Source organism: Chaetodon trifascialis, chromosome 7 (genome assembly GCF_039877785.1).
Source record: "Chaetodon trifascialis isolate fChaTrf1 chromosome 7, fChaTrf1.hap1, whole genome shotgun sequence".
NCBI lineage: Eukaryota > Metazoa > Chordata > Actinopteri > Chaetodontiformes > Chaetodontidae > Chaetodon > Chaetodon trifascialis.
The window spans coordinates 21897295-21916831 of NC_092062.1; the positions used below are offsets into that span (position 1 = coordinate 21897295).

The following is a 19537-nucleotide window of genomic DNA, read 5'->3' on the forward strand; positions in this document are numbered from 1 at the left end:
CTCACGAGGTGACAGGTAGTTAGTTATCTTATGTATTAATATCATGAATGGATTACTGGACAGGCCAAAAGAGACACAAAACCACTACAATGATGCAAACTGACCACAAAGATTCAAAATGCCCATAAGGAGACACAAAATGACTACAAAGACACACAAAGTGACTAAAAAGACCCACAAAATTACTACAAACACACACAAAGTGACTAAAAAGAGACACAAAACTACTACAAACAGAGAAAAAGTGACTACAAATGAGGTGGCTGAGTGTTTTGAGCTACCAAACTATTTTTGAAATGCAAGAAAACTACCAATTTGCACATCATCCCTTCCACTGTGTGCATGCTCACTTATTGTCTGTCCTTGAGTTTGACTTAGATGACACAGCTGAGGTGTGGCTCATTTTCAGTAGTACCAGAGTCACACACACGTCTTTGCTGCGTCTTTTTTCGTCTCAGTCTGAGTAATACCTTGCACTGCTATAGAGAGTCTTTCACTATGCACTCCCTTCAATCAGCATTTAGCTTATCTTTCTTATCTGTTTCCTGCCGTAGCAGAACTCTACAGCACAAAACAAAAATAAGAAACGCATTTCGTAAGGTGTGTCAAATTGGAAAACTTTATTAAGCCACAAAAGCAACTAACAGAAGTCATAATTCAAAGCAAACATCGAGACAGTTTGCAGAAGTGTGCACTGCTGCTTCTGTCAATCTGCCTGATTGCATGATTTGATAAACAAGCAACAGGACTGAAATATCTCAAATGCATTGCATTGATTGTAATCAAAGTTCCAAACACTGACTTTGAATATAAACTAAATGGGACAACAATTAAATATGAGCCCTTAAGTTAGTATTTTTACACTACAAAAAACTGCTTATGTTCTCACACGTTCTGACTGAGCAGACATAATCTCACACCCACAAAATCACACTGCCAGGAAACCCTGACAGCAGGTCATAGATAGTGACTGATGGTAGCTTTCAGTGATGGTATGCAGTGCAAACCATATTTTATCACCTTTTCACATACAGTCTCAGGCTGCAACATCTGCATCTGCACAACAAACCCACAGCAGGTAGAATACAGGGTTGGGTAAAATAGTACTGCTGTGCAACTACATACAATATCTGTGCTACTGGAATACACGCAGTATTGTGTCATGATATGCAATTCTTGATAGTGGATTAATACTGCTGCAGGTAAGTGTGAAGAAACAGGCAGAAATATGAAAGAAGAAGTAAGAATTTGAAAGAGTACAACCACAACCACCCCAGCCTTCCTCTCTGACTCATGACCCCTTTAACCCTGCTAATGCTACCTATAGTCACTGAGTCAAAGCCAGAGGTGTGCATCGTAGCCTCACACATGATGATGTCCAGTGAAGTTGGCTCACAACAAAATGGGAATCTAGGAGGTTAATTTTTCTGATGAAATTGAGCAAATTTGGTGTCACATTCAAATCTCAAAACACCATCAGCTCTCGCCATTATTTACACGCAACACTAGTGTTGCGTTACTGAGTTAGTTCCCTTTTTGTTGAGTAACCTTCCTTTGTTGTCTTCCTCATTTGATAACCAAAGGGCAGAAGAACAGCACATCCGTGTGAGGGCTTCAGTGTTATGACCACCTTCAGAAGTGCAAGTCATGTGACACCTCGGGGGCCAGACAGTATGGTGGCCTTTCTCATCCATAACTGGAGCAGCTGTCATTACGTGACTGAAACCTCCTGCAGGAGGGTTTGACTGAGGTGCAGTCACATTTATGGCTGTTTGTTGATAGTGGAGCAGATAGCTGCACCGAGCAGAGCTCAGAGCATCCATAACCACTCGGGCGGTACGCCCACAGCACGGCGAGGTAAAAGACGTCTTTCAGCTGGATGACGTGTTGGAGGTGTGCTGATGTGCCTGCACTGTTCCTCCCTGTAATATTTGCATAGGGACGGTAAAGTCAGCTGCTGTGAGGCTGTAGTGGAATCAAGGCTTGGCTTGGTATGAGCCCATGAAAACACCCTATGTGAGCGCATGAACAGAAGGCCTGGAGCAGCCACAAAGCTAAACTTATATTTTAGGAGCAGCTGATTGATGGACACCTTTCCGGATATGCTATAAATGATACCAAAATGATGGTAAATGCAACTCACGGACAGCAGTTTTAAGATTTTTTAGCAAGTACAAAAAAAGAGAACTTTAACATTGCTCTGGTGTACATTTCATCTTATTTGGGCTGCTGACGTTTGACTACGACCTCGGAGTACGTGACGTCGTCAGCATGCAGGGTCTCTGTATGGATGTCACTGGATGAAGGCGTAGCATCTCTGGATGGCTTGAGCTTGACATCAGAGTAGACCACATCCTGTGGGCAAGTACAAAAAAGAGAACTTTAACATTGCTCTGGTGTATATTTCATCTTATTTGGGCTGCTGACGATTAACTACGACCTTGCAGTACGTGACGTCGTCAGCATGCGGGGTCTGTGTGTTGATGTCATTGGATAAAGGCGTAGCACCTCTGGATGACTTGAGCTTGACGTCAGAGTAGACCACATCCTGTAAGCATGAGGGAGTGTTAAGGTGGAGATTGGCTGTATCAATATGTTGCTTTGCTGAAAACAACAACAACAACAACAACAACAACAACAACAACAACAACAGCGTGACTAAACTTCAAACTGCTTCAAACCAGCTCTGAGCTCACCTCCTGTCTTACAGTAACAGATGGCCTGGCCGCATCCATCACTGGACCGTGGGCATCTGAAAGACAGACAAGCTTTTGTAACAGGAAGCAAAGTAAACCACAAAAGATATAAATGAGCCCCATGCTGTTTGGAAATAGAACGACAGGGAACTCGTGCTTTCGTACTCACCAATGTAGACACGGTGTCTGACCGAAGAACCAGGTCTGAGTGAGGGAATCAAAAGTTCTGTGGTTAGTTTCTGTATAATTAAATGAAACTTCTCTCTAAACCTGAAAACCTTTTCGTATAAATTTCCCTTCTTCAATAAAAAAATTATGCAAATACAAAATGCACTTCAGTGGTTTGAATGAACTAAATATAAAATGAACTTAACCTTCATTTAAACTAAAAAATTATTACCAATAAATGTTCAAAACACGTGAAGGGGGAGAGTAAAAATGCTATTTTAAAGATATGTGCAACTTTAAAAATTAAGAGTAAAAAATAAACAATCTTGCAAGTGAAGGGAGTGAATTTAAAGAACAGTCTTCAGAATATAACACAAAAATACATGATGCATAGTTTTGCACATGCATCAATAGCTCAAGGTCGGCCACCAGTGTATTGAAGATTGCTGGTCCATTAAGTTATCAATATAATAGTCATCAGTAATTTATCAATTAATACGCCTTCAAGAGAACCATCAGCCTGACAGATAGAACAGCTTTCTTTTCTACAGCTTCTGTACTTCACACACACACCTTCTGATGAAGATGAGGTATGCTGTGGCTGCCAAGATCACTAACAGCAACAAGACAGCAATCACGATGGCAGAAACCACCCCCGATGATAACGGCATCTGCTCTGAGGGAAGAAACATGACTGTTATTAACCCTGTGTGTGTTTATCAGGACATTATTTTAAGTTAATGGTGTTTATCCAATAATAACAGCACAGTATTTGTTTTAAACATTACAGTATGTTTTTTTACATCACTAACTTTTGGAGAAAAAACAACTATGATCACATATTATCATGTCCTACCTGTTTTACTTAAGATGTGAATAACATAAGATGATTTGAATATATTGTGTGAAAACTGAAAATAGGGTTTATTATTAAACCATTTATCCCAAACATCAAATACTGTCCTCACTGCTATAAAATCTGTTTCAATAGATACGGGTCAAATTTGACTCGGAGCAGCTTGGATGTACAAATATCTGTGGCACCTTTACAAAAGTATGATGATTTTAAATATTTAGATTTTCATGAATTTTGGGTCACAGCAGGAAAAGTCATCAGATTTAATTTTGAAGATTGTCTATATGCTTCATGTCAATGTGTCCACTTTATGTGAAAATGCTTTTCTTACTCACCTTGAACGACAAAGTTGGTGGTTCCTTCAAATGAACCACTAGGAAAGGTTACAATGCTGCAGGTGTACAACCCTGCATCTCTCATTTCCGCAGCTCTAATTACCAAAGAATGTTCTGCGAGCTCCACTCTCTCCTCTCGAAATGTATCCTGAATACTAACTCCTAATTCATCATTAGAAACAATAATGATGATTTTCTCTCCTTCTGGTGGCTTGAGCTCCCACTGAACCTGAGTGATATTGCTGTGCTTTGGTCCTTGGATGAACTGGCATGGCAGGGTGACATCACGGCCGAGGTATCCAGTCACTTCAGGCTGGACTTTGACTTCTTGTGCCTCAAGAACTGCTGAAAAAAAGATGACATAATGGCAGGAGATGAGCTGCTTTGTTGAACTCTGGTGGCCTTTGACTGACCTTGTTTTTTTTTGTCTGTTACAGCACATTACAGACGAACTTATCTTTTCACATCACTGAGTATTCACTGAACTAACTCTAAAACAGGGGGAAGGGGAAGTAGCCAGTGACCACATGTTATACTGTACCTGCAATAGCCTACAATAAATATGCACTGCAAACACTTCTGAAAAAAAAAAAAAGGCTTTAGATTATTAGAATTAATAATTATAGATCATTCTTCTAAATTAGGCTGACGTGAACAAGATGTGAAGTGAGTGGGGGCAACTTTTTTTTATATTTTATGTGAGCTTGTGCATCCTTGAGAGCTGCACACGGGTCATAAATGAGCGTCCACCATTCATGGCTGCTGGTGAAGTGAGCTGTTCAGGGATGATGTAGAGATGATTTGTATAGCTACCTTGAGAAAAGTCACGCTGAGGTTGAAAGTTACGACCCAGCGCTCATCACATCATATTGTGCAATGACTCTCATTAAGTTTTAAGTTTAATACCTCTTTCAGTGATTGGTGTTTCTGTCCTTTAGCGTTCATGGCGGTTACACTGTGGCAGGGCAGAAAATCGCTCATCTTCTGCAGCTGCCCCACCATCAAAGAGCTCTCCTACAGTACAGCATCACAACAATGAACTGCACTCTGCGTAACAACAGCGTCCATCTGCATAAATCTGCACCGCCTCAGGCTGCTGAAGTCCCCTCTAAGTGCATGTTGTAGCTCACACTGTACGGTGGCCTACTATACAACATTTCTACAGGCCTGCAGTATGTTCCTGGACCTCTGTTTGCTCTGCAGGACAAACACACACAGTAAAATGCAGTCTGCCTGCACTCATGTTGTTATCATTTGTACCCTTCAGTGTTAATAATTAGTGTATGATCATTTTTTAAATAAATCTCATCAGATTTATAATATTCTAGTGGTGCTTATCACCTCATCTTACCCAAAACTAATCCTATTGTTCATCAGGCCATACCGTATGCTGTAATAACACAACACGTACCAAATAGTTAAAAAACACCCAACATATGAATTCTTTTTAATTCCCCAACTTCAAATCCTGTTCCTGTGTAGGCCTGCCTGTATTTTTTATATCAGTACATGTGCTGATATAAAAATAAAAAAATTAGGAGAAATACGCGCACTGTAAATTGGGAAGTATTCCGCTGTGCGTTACGCGTTTGCACATCATCTAAAGCGTTATCACAACAAAAAGTCTTACCTGGAAGTAACGTGATGTGCATCAACTTCAGCAGCACGAGAGGTGATCTGATGCAAGTTTTCATTGTGCGCAACTGGACAAAATAAGAGACATGCGTTACAGTGCAACACAGCGGTCCTGCTGTGTGAAAGCCATAATTAGATTAAATGCGCCTGAAATTTAGGAAGTAAATATGATAATATTACAGGCTGGGCCACGTGAAGTTAAAAGAGCACATCATGTGACAGCTTTGGGTAGAGGACTATAATTGGATCAACTTTCAAGCCAACATGAAGGAAACTTACAAGGTGGCAGATCCGCTGATGTCCTGCAGCTGATGCTTCAGTCGAAAACACTGAGAAAGCATGCAGAGCGGCAGCAGGAGGAAAATCTCAATGAGTCTGCTGATGTGTGGCAAACAGAAAAATGAGCATTTGCAAAGAGGAACATTGTCTGAGCAAGGCCATCCCCAGTACTGACTGATACACATCTGCTGCAACACAACGCTACAAAAACCACGGCGTCAAAAATCAGTTGGTTCTGATAGACGAGAATAAATCACAACCGAGCAGCACTTTAAGGTGCACAGCCTACAATATCTTGACCTGTAGAATCCTAAAGCTTCAAGTTAGATAAGATCTTACTGAAGTGTGTTCACACCTGCCTCATTAGTTTTTACTGATCAACATAACTTACCCAAGACAGAGAAGAGCATGACAGGGACATGACTGCGGCAGGAAGCGCTTTCCCATCTGTCAGCACTTTTACCAGCACTACAAACTATATCAAAGCGCTTACAAGGCCGATCGTTCCTCCTGTGAGCGTTCAAGTTTGCAATTTCCAAGTCAGCAGTCAGCATGACTCCCCTCTGCCGCGCATGCAGTGCCCACCAGGAGAGCAGTGACCTCAGGCGGTCAAAGGATGATAATGACGCCGCTCATGTAACGAGACTTCACTGCCGGAGCAAAGCAGTTCCTCCATAAGCAAGACTGAGTTGAGGTTAGATCTGCGTCAATTTAAGAAGCTTTGCGTCATTTCTGGGGGGTAAAAAACATTCAGATGTGCGGATTATGGTGGATCAAATTCTCTAATCCTTTCACTTGCAATAGCATGTTGGGATGTGGTGATGAATGCATTTAATGAAGTTTAAGTAAAACAATTAAACAATTTCCCCTCAGGGATCAATAAAGTATTTCTGATTCTGATAAGCGCTGCTACTTTTTGCACTCGTTTCAGTTCTATTTCAGCTCCATATGCGTGACACACACAAACACACACAAACATGATTGATGGCGGTGAAGAGATTTCCTGGAGATGATAGTAGATACCGGATGTGAGTCAAAACTGATCTGTCAGTAAGTTTAATAGTGTTTGATTTGGTATCCTGTCACGTGCAATGCTTTTGATGGCTTATATTCTATAAATATACACTTTGCACAATTCTGAAATCTGTGCCCTACTACTATGGAGAGTCAAATTAAAAGTGGATTTTCACTGTTGGAGGAGCCATTGCTTGTCTCTTCATATCAACATCTCCATAAATGTGAGATACTGTGTGTGTTAGAGAGAATTCAAAGAGAACAAGCAGGGAACGGAGATAGTTTTAAGAGTAAAATTAAATGAGAAATTGGTCCAAAAAGTTTAAAAAAAGAAGAAGAAGTTTTGAAGCTTGCAAGTTTTTCCAGGTAAGTTATGAAAATCAAATCGATATGAAATCAAAAGTTTGAATCGTCAAGAGAAGAAAAAACGACAGCCATGAACTGTGGCACAGTTTAAAGCATGGCAGTGATACACTCCAGCAGAGAGCATTATTATCAACAGAGACACCTTTTCATTGCAAGATCCAAATCACTTTCTCATCATAATTTTTCAATTTGCAATCAAATCTTCGACAAAGACGTATTGAATTTAGAGATATGACAAAAGATTTCATTGCATGCAAGAGAACAAAAAACATTACTTTCCATTTTTGACTGAAAATACAATGTAAAGAAACTTTTCTTGCTTTAGCTGTAAATTTTGTGAATACCACCAGCCATCTTCATGGTCATAATTTGGTATTTCATGTTATGTTGCAGTGAAAAACTCAACAATTGCATCCAACACCACCACTAGAGGGACAGCATCAACCTCACTGGCACACACATTGGACTTTTTGTCCAACAGATATTCCTCATTTATAATCAGCTGTGATTATCAATATTAATGCACGGCCAATTTTCTAATTGTGACTGATCTGTAATGTCTGCATTATCTAATGTCCTCTTTATTTCTGTGTAAAATAATAAGAAAGCGTCATAAGGTTTTAACTGTGTAAGTGCTATTGTCCTTCAGAGGTGCTTCTCATTGTGAAACAGCCTCATCAGTTCTTGAGTTTTGTCGGCACACGATGGTCTAAATGTTGTATTAGAGCACACAAAATCCTCAGACTGAAGTAGAAAGCTGTTGCAACACCGACACTTATACATAGAGATTTTGTTCAGGCTGTCAGTCAAAGGTGCAGCTCTCCTCGCTTCACACTTTCAGCCCAGATGCTGGAAGATAACAGCGTGAAGAAACAAAATGGCATAAAGCTGAACAGTGCATTAATCTTAACGCTTCACACCAGTGACCTTGTGTCAGGCCTCCTGGAGGAAGCTGCATCTTAGGAAAGTCCCTGGCTGAATTTGCCCCAGGTGTTCGGCAGGGTAATCAGGTCGGGGATGCAAAGCTTTGCCTGTTTCAGTTGGTCGAACTCCAGAAGCTTCTCGCCTGCATGTAAATCACTGGTCTACAGGGCAATACAACTGTAACAGATGCTGCATCCTGAGTTACATTCCTCCAAGTCAAAGCACAGAAAATTTACAAAATGTGCAATCAGAACAACCGAGAAGGAGGGTTTGTTAGCATGCTGGCTTGTCTAACTTTCTGTCATATTTGGTAGCTCTGGAAACCACAAAGATCTGATTAGGCTGACTTTTAGACTTCTTGTAGAAGACCCTTTTCCTTCTTTTCCTTTCTTTTTTCTTAAAAACTTTTTTGGCCACTGGTGGTCAATATAAAACCTAATCACTCAGTGAAAGAACATATTGCAAAATTGCAGGGATGTAGAACATTTAATGTAAATGTCTGAATTTGAGTCATGCTGTAAACAGGAATAATATTTGGCACAAACTAGACTTGAGCTTTGCTGCATAATTTCTCCTGGAAGATTATCCCATATTATTGAGGAAATTATGTTTATTTATGCATCATTTTGAATAGTATAAGATACGCATATGCATTTATACACTTTGATATGCCAGAAAATAAATATATAAATGACGTAACAATCACGCTTTCATGTTATCACACACAATTTGAAATACACAAAACTGATGCAAGGAGCCTACAAGCATCCACATGGCATTCTGGTTTATCTGTGAGGAGGGACATAAAAATGGAAATCCTAGAATCCAGTGATCAAAAAACAAAAACAAAACAAAAATCCTACAAGCCTTTCACATCAACAGTGAAGGACCTGTGTGTCCACGGGTGTTGTGTAAGTTACTATGGAAAAGGCATTCATTGTGCGATAATTTGTTATTTGTTTGGCACTCTTACATCTGCATACATGCAAAAATAATACCCAGGAAATGCAAATAATAAATGATTGTTTTTCCAATGCAAGAGTTTCCACTTTGTCTTAGAAAAGACAAGCTGCAGCATCATGGTCTCTTAAGGCTTAGTCTTTCAAATGTAAGGTCATTTATCACACATTCGACAAATCTGAAAAGAAAAAAAAAAAGTAAAGCAGTGTCAGTGTAAATGAATATGACAAATAAATCAATGGAAGTAAAATATGACCAATAAGGAAGATATGTCATGAATTATTATTCCCACCTGCCACTTCCTTTTACATCAACAGTCTCAGAGGCAGCGCACTGATCAGCAGCGCTAAAAACGACCAGCAGGGGGCAGTGCAGGATGCTTCATGAAGGAAAAAAGACAACAATTATTACCCAATGAAACGCCATGAAATTACAGCATAAAAAACACAAATTCCTTTTGGTGAATAAACTGATGCGTCACTCTCCGATCTCACCTCTCAGATTCAGAACTGTGGAGTTTTCCAACATGGTCACCATATTTCTGGCAGTGCAGGTGTAATTCCCAATGCTTTCTGCCTCCATCCGCTTTATAATATACATGGAGTCATTAACTTGTGTCTCATTGCCGTTGAACGTCCAGCTGAAGTTGGCTGGTGGGACAGAGTCAGCCTTGCACTGCAGCGTCACTCTACGGCCAGGTGCCGCTGCCGACGGTCCACTGATTGATATGTTATGTGGTCCAACTGCACAGAGAAAAGAGATGTACCACAAAGGCCTTTAATACTGGCAAAGAATCAAGAGCTATTTATTTATTTCTAAGGACAACATAGTAATCAATATTTCTGTAAATGCCTCATTGCCATAAATACTAAGTGGTGGCCTACAATGAGAAGTACTCACAGTTGACTCTGAGATTATGGCTGGCCGTCATGGTGCTGACTGGGTTGCTGATTCGACACTGGTAGGTGCCTTGGCTGGAGCTGTGAACGGGTTGTATGAACACGGTCCTGTTGCCGATGGAGAAGCTCACTCTGGCGCTCGGTTGGAGAGGCCGACCATCCTTCATCCACACTCTGGTGCTGATGGAGCCGGAGGCCTCACAGCTGAGGTTGGTGGAGCTTCTATCTTCGATCAAGACGGCTTCGGGGCTGCGGATGGTGGCTTCAGTGACCAGCTCTGGTAAAACATCACCAGTGTCAATCCAGTGAGAATTGAAAAGAAAAAAGAAAAGAAAAGAAAAAAGATGCTCTGACTACTGGACTAATGAAGTTAAAACAGAAAATCTACAGTGGACTCCCTCAAGAAATGCAATATGAAGGTTTTGCAGTGGCCCCCACAGTCCCCAGACCTAAAGATCATCCAAAATGTGTGGATAAACCTGAGAAGAGCAGTGCACGCAGGCTGGCCCAAGTGTCTCACAGCCCTTTGCAGGAAGAATGGACAAAAATACCCCATATCAGAACTGAAAGGCTCTTAGCTTGCAACAAAAAGCCTTCACAAGCTGTGATACTTGCCAGTGGGGGTGTTACTAAGTACTGACTATTCAGGGTGCCCAAAAGTTTGCTTCTGCTTTGCTTCTTTTGCTTTTGTTTACTTTTTTTTTTGTGATTTTGAAGCTGTAAAAGATGGAAATAAAAAAGTAGTCTTGCATAAAATGTGAAAGAAATGTGTTATTTTTCACTTTATGCTGTTTGGAAATCACTACTCACAGTAAATTTTAATAAGGGGGTACCCAGACTTTTGCACGACACTGTATTCTAGCAAATCTTAAGCAATTTAATGATTGTAAAACAGCACAACAAAATTATATCCACTCTGGATTTACTATTTCAATAAACTCCCTCTCTCTTTATATACTCGTCTTTAGCTACCCAGCATTTCACTACACATCTTATACAAATTAAACCTTGAAATCTTGAATCTTAGTAGAAACTCCGGCGCTCACACAGGAAAAAAGGACTGAATAGAATAATGGATTTATTGAGCTACACCTAATGAATCCATCACAAGCTAACACCAGAGCATACTTACCAACAGCAACAACTCAACCCAACCACATGCTGTGACCTCAAAGAATTTAAATTGAAAAACGTAATGCAATATCAGCCTGGAAAATGTATTAGTCATTGCAGGATTACTGTATTATATATTGCATTATTATACAGGTAACAAATAGTGAATTCATATCAGTGCAATGTAACCAACAGGCGATTTCTTATCAGATATTTTAAACATCACATGAACACAACACCCACCATACACGTTCAGTATGGTCTTCCCTTGCTTCTGCTGCTCTCCGCTTGGTATGACGGTGACCGTGTACTCCCCGCTGTCCTCCGGCACCAGGTTCCTGAGCTCCAGGGACCCCGTGGTTCTGTCTAATGTGATCCTGTTGGCATGGCTCTGCTCTGTGATGTTGATGTCGGTGGATGTGATGAAGTTCACCCCTTTGAAGCTCCAGCTGACTGACGTGAACGGCTTCTCTGGAGGTCTAAGGGTGGTGGTAAACTTCACCGTGCCTGCCACAGCTCCGCTCAGGGGCCCGGGAGGTAAGATACCCTCACACATACCTAATTGAATAGAAAATTTTGTGAGCCCATTGTGGCATTCAACAAAACAAACTGATTTCGCACATTTGAATTGAATCTACCTGAGAAAACGAGCACCAAACACGCAGCAGTCCTGAGCATCTTGTTGTCCACTGTGAATGATGACTTATGTGCGGTTGTGTCACAGTCCTCTCTGAAAATATCTGAGTCATGGTGCTTCTGCTCTTTTATCAACCCACACCCACTGCACAACTCCAGCCCCCCAACTCAGTCAAGAAAAACACAAATACTGTTTACGATGCCACTGTGTACATACACCAAAACGCCTGTGGGTACATGTTCAGTCAGGAGTTAACCAGGTTGCTGGACTCTGTCGGACTGGCTGGTTTTTGTCGAGATATCCTTCGATCAGACAAACAGTGGTCAGCAGTATTTGAGGAGCAATTCTTCATCCGAAGACAGAAAAAGGTGTAATCAAAAGAAGAATCTCTAGCTCAACACGTCTCAGCCATACTTTGACCTGATCTTTGCAATCACATAGCTGTCAGTAGATGTGCCCCTATCAAAGTGTGATAGAGCATAATCCTTTCAGAATAAGACGCTGAAATAAAAATTTTGAATAATGATTTTGCTGGAGATCTCATGCTGCCAGACACCTCATTGATAAAGCAATTTCTTCACAGCCAGTCCTCATATTAATATTGTTTCCCACTTAATAAAAAAAGAAAATTGGTAATAAGAAAAAGAAAGCTCTGCTGCACAAATCAATGCATAATTTGTCGCATGCTTAAGGTCATGTAATTACTTAACATTTAATCAACCATCAATTTATGAATGTAATTCTAATAAATATGATAATAATTAACAACTCCTCAAATATAAACCACCAGAACATTTGATCAAGCTGCCTCTCCTTGCAAGACTGTACCTGAATCTTGTTTTTGTGCGTCAAGTATGAAGCTAGTTGCACCAGACTGGCTGCGCTGAACAGCTATAAGTCTATAAATGACCCAAACTCTGAATTTATGTGCTGACACCAAACCAGAATTGATTAAAAACAGGCATGAAAACATAATATTTTGACTGTCTCCAGGCTGTGCACTGATCTGAATTACATAAATTACATTAAGGACAACCATTAATTAGTTATGCATTGATTATGAAACAGATGTTTGCCCTAAAATTACTGAATAAAGTCTTCCTGCACAGGGACACCAGCTTTAGGACAACAGTCAAATTTAAGAGAGCTGAAGATGGTAGATCATTAACATTCAATCAATTATAAAGTAACTTAATAACAGACTAGTCGTGGATAAAAGTGTATTAGGCGATATGGTATAGAGCCTGAGTCATGGTGTTGGAGGCGTGTTGTGAATCAGTTTTATGAGGGCTTCAGTAAGTGGTTTTGGGTCTCTGTTTGAGGATCGTGTTTGAGAAGCAGCAGTGACCCATAGCATTCCTTGAGGAGGAGGAGGATCAAAGACCTCCAGGAGACACTTAGCCTCCTTCAGACAGCTTCGCAAACAGGCCTCTGCCTTCAGTGTCTGCAGGCTGAATTTTAAATTGGAAAACAATGCAGAAATATGTCATGTAGTGTCTCTTAAAATGCTTATTCTTCCTGTCTTTTAAACATCTATCCGGAATGAGTCACAGTCCATCCAGATGCTGTGATGCAACCATACGATCAAATGAACAATGAGGTATTAACAAAGTGCACGTCCTGACAACTCACTGTACAATGCGGGAGGAAGCGTTAGTCGTGGAAGTGTCACTGGCAGATAAGACGTGCTTTGCTAAGAGGCACTCGCAGTGTAAATATGATGTTGCGTTACCTCTGTTGTCACACTGTATGCTGCGAGTGATGGAGGTAATGTGGCTCATCAGGTGCTGAGCGACTGATAAGACACATCCTTCAGTCGAGAAGTGGTGTTTTTGGCTTGTGACGCCATAAATGAAATTTCTGTTTGTGAAAAAAATCGACTTGGTTTACAAAGCATGTATATGAAACAGATTTATTATTTTGTTCTATCTGTTCTCTTAAATCATCTCACAGCGCCTCAGGTTTATCTTGCGATACCCAAAAACAAAAAACAAAACAAAACAAAACAGACACAAATGACTTCCTAATGCTTTACATCAAGACCAAGTCGGCACATACAGTCAAATCAAAATCCAGCATAAATGTCAAACGAACACACTTTTTCAAAGCTGAATGTCACACTTATTGATTCATACAGAAACCAAAGTTTACAGTATGTGACACAAAACACATTCTTAACATATGGAGTCATGCTATATCTCTGAGGTTTTATGAGCTCTGAATGGATTCTTTGGCTTTTTTCCAAGACTGTAAATATGTCACAGTATGTAGTCAGCGGTAAAGCAAACGGGAGACCACGGTTTAATAGACGGTGCATACATTCTAACCAATATGACTGTATCTCATGTGTCTGTGTTCTGTTTTTGAAAGCAACGTAGTTCTGCTGAGAAACACGCTCCTTTCAAAGACTTTCACCTGAGATGGATTGTCATGACAGAAAATGCCTTATTCTATTGAACTGTATGGTTCTGGTCTCTGGGTAAATGTATGAAACAGTCACAGCACGCACAAACAAAGAGAAGGGCCAAAGTGCTCTGTCAAAAATCATTGAAAAGGAATAATTAAAATCCTGTTTTTTGTCAGTCAAGTGACTAATGATTAATCATTTCATTGCTCGCTCTCACACACACACACACACACAGTTTATGTAATGTCCCAGAAACCCAGCGCAGACTGACAGCGTCCTTCATCCGTTTGCAATGATATGAGAGGCTCAAAAGAGTTTTTCTTCATTAAACGGGCCCCAGCACATTTCTGACACTAAAAGAAAGTTTGTATGTTAGTCCCCTTTGGTGACGACAAAAAGCTTAACCTTGAGATTCCACAAAAAGAAAATTAACATTTAGGAGGGAACGTGGGCTGTGTCATGTGTTTGATTTTGATAAAAGGATAAAAGCCGCTTAAAACGTCTCAACATTTTAGATCTTTCAACTGAGTGAACCTGTGACCTCCACAGAGTGCAGCTACTGCCGAGCCTTATCTGTTCTTTAATGATAATATTTTACCGCAGAGAAAATCTGCCGTTTTGCGTCTCACAAATCTTCAAATTTACATTATTATCACCTTGCTGACAAGAAACCCTCTTACAGTATGGTGAGATTATTATCAATGGTTATTATTCGTTTTTCAGTCATCTCTGCAGACTCAATGGTGATGACATGCAAAAACAAATGCAGCAATATAACCATTAGCAGAAATGCCTCTGCACCTTGAAATCTGTGTTTTGTGTTATTAGGCTGTACAAATAAAATTAACTTTCGACTTGTCAGTAAAATGCCACTGAGAGCAGGTCACTGCTTCATTTACAGTGCTCATAGAGTGTGAAAAACACAGAATACATACACACTATCAGACGTGGCGGAGGACCAATCAAATCAAATCAAAATTAAATTGAGGATGGTAAACAACAAATATTTATCTATCTGTTCTCACCTATAATTGCTTTGTGAGCTTCAAAGATAAGATTAGTGCAAACATTTCATGATCCTTCAGGGAGTTTGGCTTCATTAAACCGAGTGAGGCTGTCACGTTTAGCCAGTAGATGTGTGCATCTGAGCAGTTCGGTGTGGATGTCTGACGAACTTACACGGCGTTTTAAGCTTTTAAAGGGCAAAGGAAGTCACGCCGAGTTCGGTGGGGATTCTCATGCTTCTAACTATTTGAAAGCAATTATTGCACAACCATCAGACATTCTCATAAGGTCAAATGAAAGTTGCAATGCAGCTGCTTCTAGCATCACACGCAGCACAGTGAGCCGCAATCTGAAGGAGGCAGAGACGGGCTGCGTTGAATAAATACATTAAAAAACAATAACGCTGCTGTTTTTCTGCGACACTGCTGATCTTTGAAATTACAGAAGGCTTTTTATGAGTGTTTCCTCATTTTACTTATGCTGCAGGAGGAAAAGTTGAGGAATGAAAGAAAGAGGATTAAGTGTTTTAATCAACACTACGCCTACTGCTGTTGTCAGTAAATGCTTGGCTAAAGCAAGGTGTCATTTATGAGCCAATCTGAACAACAACAGGGAAACTGAAAATTGTTTTTATTTGTGGCACATAGTTAATACATTGATTAAGCACAGGCACAATATGAAAACAAAAACTCAAAGAAAACCTGCAAAGGAAGAAGGTTCATCAGTCTGAGCTCTGGTCTAGGATCAGACAGGATGTCTCCATTCAGAAACCAGTGAGACGGGGCAGAGGGTCTGGAGTCCGCTGAAGTTTGACCCCTCCACATTGTGTTCTTATGATGGGCTAAATGGGGAAGAAGGCATGAAACAGTATGGTCACCAATAAAAGAGTAGTAGCTTGAGAAATGCTGCATATTGCATTCAGCTTGGCTCAGTGTGAAGGGGTCATTACTGTTAAGTATGTCGTTCAAATGCTGAACTGCATCATTAAACTAAATACAGCTATCATTTACTCAGTACCAGCCAAACAGCGCGACAATCAAACAGCAAGGAGCACAATAAAAAGTCATTTAGGCAAAAACACTCCTGACATGACGGTCGTAATAATCATGAATCAAGCGGCAAATTTAAAGGTTTATCCAGCATTTGCATGCAGATGCTGTAACAGCAAAGACTAATCATGCAGGTAAGCACTGCAACTCACAGCTGATGGAGAAGTTCACTGGCTGGTGGTGTAATTACTGAAATTACTGAACACATGACACATGAATGGCCCCCGGTCGCAGAGTGTCACAGTAATTATAGAGAGAATGGAGCCTCCATCAGTGAGCTGAACTCTCGCTGGCTGTAACCTCTGAGCGAGGACAAAATGTGTGGATTGAAAATTTCAGAGCAGAGATGCATTTCAGGGACAAATCAAATTTTCGGTTAAGGTATTCATCAAATACTTCATAAAAGTGCTCCATGATACAAAGTTGTGGTTTGGATAGTAAAAACTTTGAACTGACTGTTGAACTGTGAGCTAAATGTGCTGCTGTTCATAGCTGGGATATCTCTTATTTTATGTAAAATAATCTGAAATACTGCATTAATATAGTCAGAATTGGAAAATAAAAACACCGCTGAAAAGGTAGGGATAGAAAAAAGAAGCTTAGTTGGAGCAATATAACAGCAAAACACTAAAAATCTACCATGAATATTCTGTCAACATTATGTAGAAGAACACTGCAAGCTGCTTAAAGCATATCATTGTAAATAACATTGTGTTTAGGAGTATATAGGATGGGGTGGGAGGTGTCAGAGTGCTGATCCAAAGATGCTTCCTGGTAGTTCAGCAGTGGATCAGATGCAGGAGTTGGAGCGGGGAGGCTGCAGCCACAGAGGAAAAACGATTATCAAGAGCTTAATCAAACTGAGAGATTCACAGGCTGGAGCAAGACTAGCTGTGTAGCTGAGGCTTTGATTGGGCAGTGTGCTGGAATTTAGACCTGGTGATTAAACCGGAGAAAATTGGAGATGATCAGCGGCTGGCTGCCCGACACTTGCACACCTGATCCCACTCCTGCAATCAGAGCATTAACACAGACACACACAGAGAAAGAGGACTGGCACAATCTTTCTTTTCGAGGGAGACCTGGCCACCATGACAAAGTTACATAATTATGAAATTGAACAGGGACAACAGTTTTTGAGTTAGACAGTTTTTTGTAAAGACTTTGAACTTTCACAGAGAGCCAAAATCACAAAGTTGTTGTTGACTAGGAGAAAGTTGCTCTTCCAAGTTCTGATCAAATCCCAGTTACCTGCTGGAGCAGCCATCTAGAGGAGATTACACAGATATGAAGGGAGTTTACCCAGCATGGCTTTGTAAATAAAGATCTATCAAAAATATGCTGCTGTCTCCTTAGACCTAATGAAGACCAGGAAACCAAAATCCATAAAATACACAGGGATGTGTATGGAACAATGAGTTTGGTATAAAACTTAGAGAGCTGTTGTGATACACAGAGTACAGGCAGTGAAGTGTAGAGGAGGCAGCATTCATGTAATGTTCCCATTAGGGTTGCAGCTAACAATCTGTCAATTATTTTCTGAATTAATTGATAACTTGTTTGGTCTATAAAAAGTTAGAAAGTGGTGAAAATGTCCATCAGTGTATCTCAGAGCCAGAGAGGACGTCCTCAAATGTCTTGTTTTGTCCACAACCCAAAGATGTTCAGTTTACTGTCGCAGAGGAGTAAAAGAACCAGAAAATAGCCACTTTTCAGAGGCTGGAATCAGGGAATTTTGACTCTTTTCTCAAAAAAACGTACTCAAACTGATAAACTGATAATCAGAATAGTTGACAATTTGTTCAACAGTTGCCAACCAATCAGATAATTGATTAATCATTGCAACTCTTGTCCCCATAGTCTAGAATACCTAAGAACGTATAAGTATATAATGTGTTATGTACAAGTGTTTCCCTCATAGTTAAACAGGTTGTATGCACATGACGTCATGTCACTGTTAGCATTTAGCTCACAGAGCAGAGTTCATTAGTTAATAGAAAATAATCATGACAAGGCTGAACAGAAAAGCCTTAAACAATTACAAGACCATACTCAAAATCTTTAGATGTTAAAAAAATGTGTTGTGGCATATTAAAGTACAACTGAAAGCAGTTATATAGACCTGAAGTCTGTATTTGGCTGTATCAACGCTGAAGTCATTTCTGACCTTTCAAAGAAACTCTCCTGGGCTGACAGACAACACTTTGTTGAGCTCAAACTCTCCGCAGAAACAGAGGTTGGTCGTGCTTCATTCACCCTCTGGTGGACATGAAGGTTCATAGACATTTTACCTTCTATTAAGTTTTTGCAGGGCAGGTATTGACACTTTGGCTTTGCACATAAAACGAAAATAAAGATAATAAAAGACTTGTTGACAACATATCCAAGCATTGTGACAGTGTATTTAATAAAAAAGAATTCTTAAAACAGACATTTCCCAGGCATTCTTCCCAGTTCTTCTCTAACATTAAATACAATGTCAGATCAATAAATCTGACCCTGCACCTCCAGCTCAGCAGCTCCTTGAATCAGCTCCTGGATGATAGCCTTGTTCCACTGCACTGTATAAAGTTATGTACCACTGAAACTCCAAGCCAATTTTATAGATGTGACAGTTTGACTTTATAGCGAACACCTGCTAAAATATGAATATAGTTAACCAACATTTCACAGTCTGTGATGATGAATTGGAAAATCCCTTCTCATGCATTTCTTACCTGAGGAGAGGAACACAAGTATGGTGAGCTTGAGAAATCTTTACTTCACGGTGTAAAACTCAGTGTGGTCCTCTTCTCATGTTATCTAACCTTCTGCTCTCTGTGTTTGTGCAACAATGGAATAAGTTAAAACATGTCATTAAGACATCCACAGGCTTGACATGCTTAATTATTGCCTCTATTATTATCTCTGTTAAGACTTTGTTACTGTGGCTCATTGTTTCTGCACAAATTTGATCATGTCAGAAGTTTTAGGAGCAAAATTCAGAGTCTGTTCAAGCAGGTCTGCTACATTTAAGCATAGCAGTGCATTGAGATAAATGCTAACATCAGCATGCTAACATGCAACAACAATGTTAACATGATGAAGTTTATGACAGCAATAATATAAACTTTATTTATAATGCACTTTTCTAAGTTACAACATGCTTGACATGGTTGTACCAGGACAGAAACATTTCAGAGCTGCACTGAGGA

At 40.1% G+C, this 19537-nt stretch overlaps 2 protein-coding genes across 2 annotated transcripts; both read right to left on the minus strand.

Annotated features, from left to right (window-relative positions):
* Nucleotides 1-597: 597 nt before the first annotated feature.
* LOC139334062 (nectin 1a-like) lies at nt 598-5996 on the minus strand. Its single transcript, XM_070966803.1, has 7 exons — nt 5970-5996; nt 5686-5758; nt 4056-4400; nt 3438-3540; nt 2866-2900; nt 2697-2752; nt 598-2548 (listed from the first exon to the last, which is right to left on the minus strand). The coding sequence occupies exons 2-7, from the start codon at nt 5747-5749 to the stop codon at nt 2411-2413; spliced, it is 741 nt and encodes a 246-aa protein (XP_070822904.1). The 5' UTR covers nt 5750-5758; nt 5970-5996; the 3' UTR covers nt 598-2410.
* A 3542-nt stretch (nt 5997-9538) lies between these two features.
* Nucleotides 9539-17610, minus strand: LOC139334184 (cell adhesion molecule CEACAM6-like). The gene is made up of 6 exons (XM_070966945.1): nt 17595-17610; nt 11884-11934; nt 11489-11803; nt 10134-10409; nt 9728-9976; nt 9539-9612 (listed from the first exon to the last, which is right to left on the minus strand). Exons 1-6 carry the CDS (start codon nt 17608-17610, stop codon nt 9539-9541), a joined length of 981 nt encoding a protein of 326 aa, XP_070823046.1.
* Between the last annotated feature and the right edge of the window lie 1927 nt (nt 17611-19537).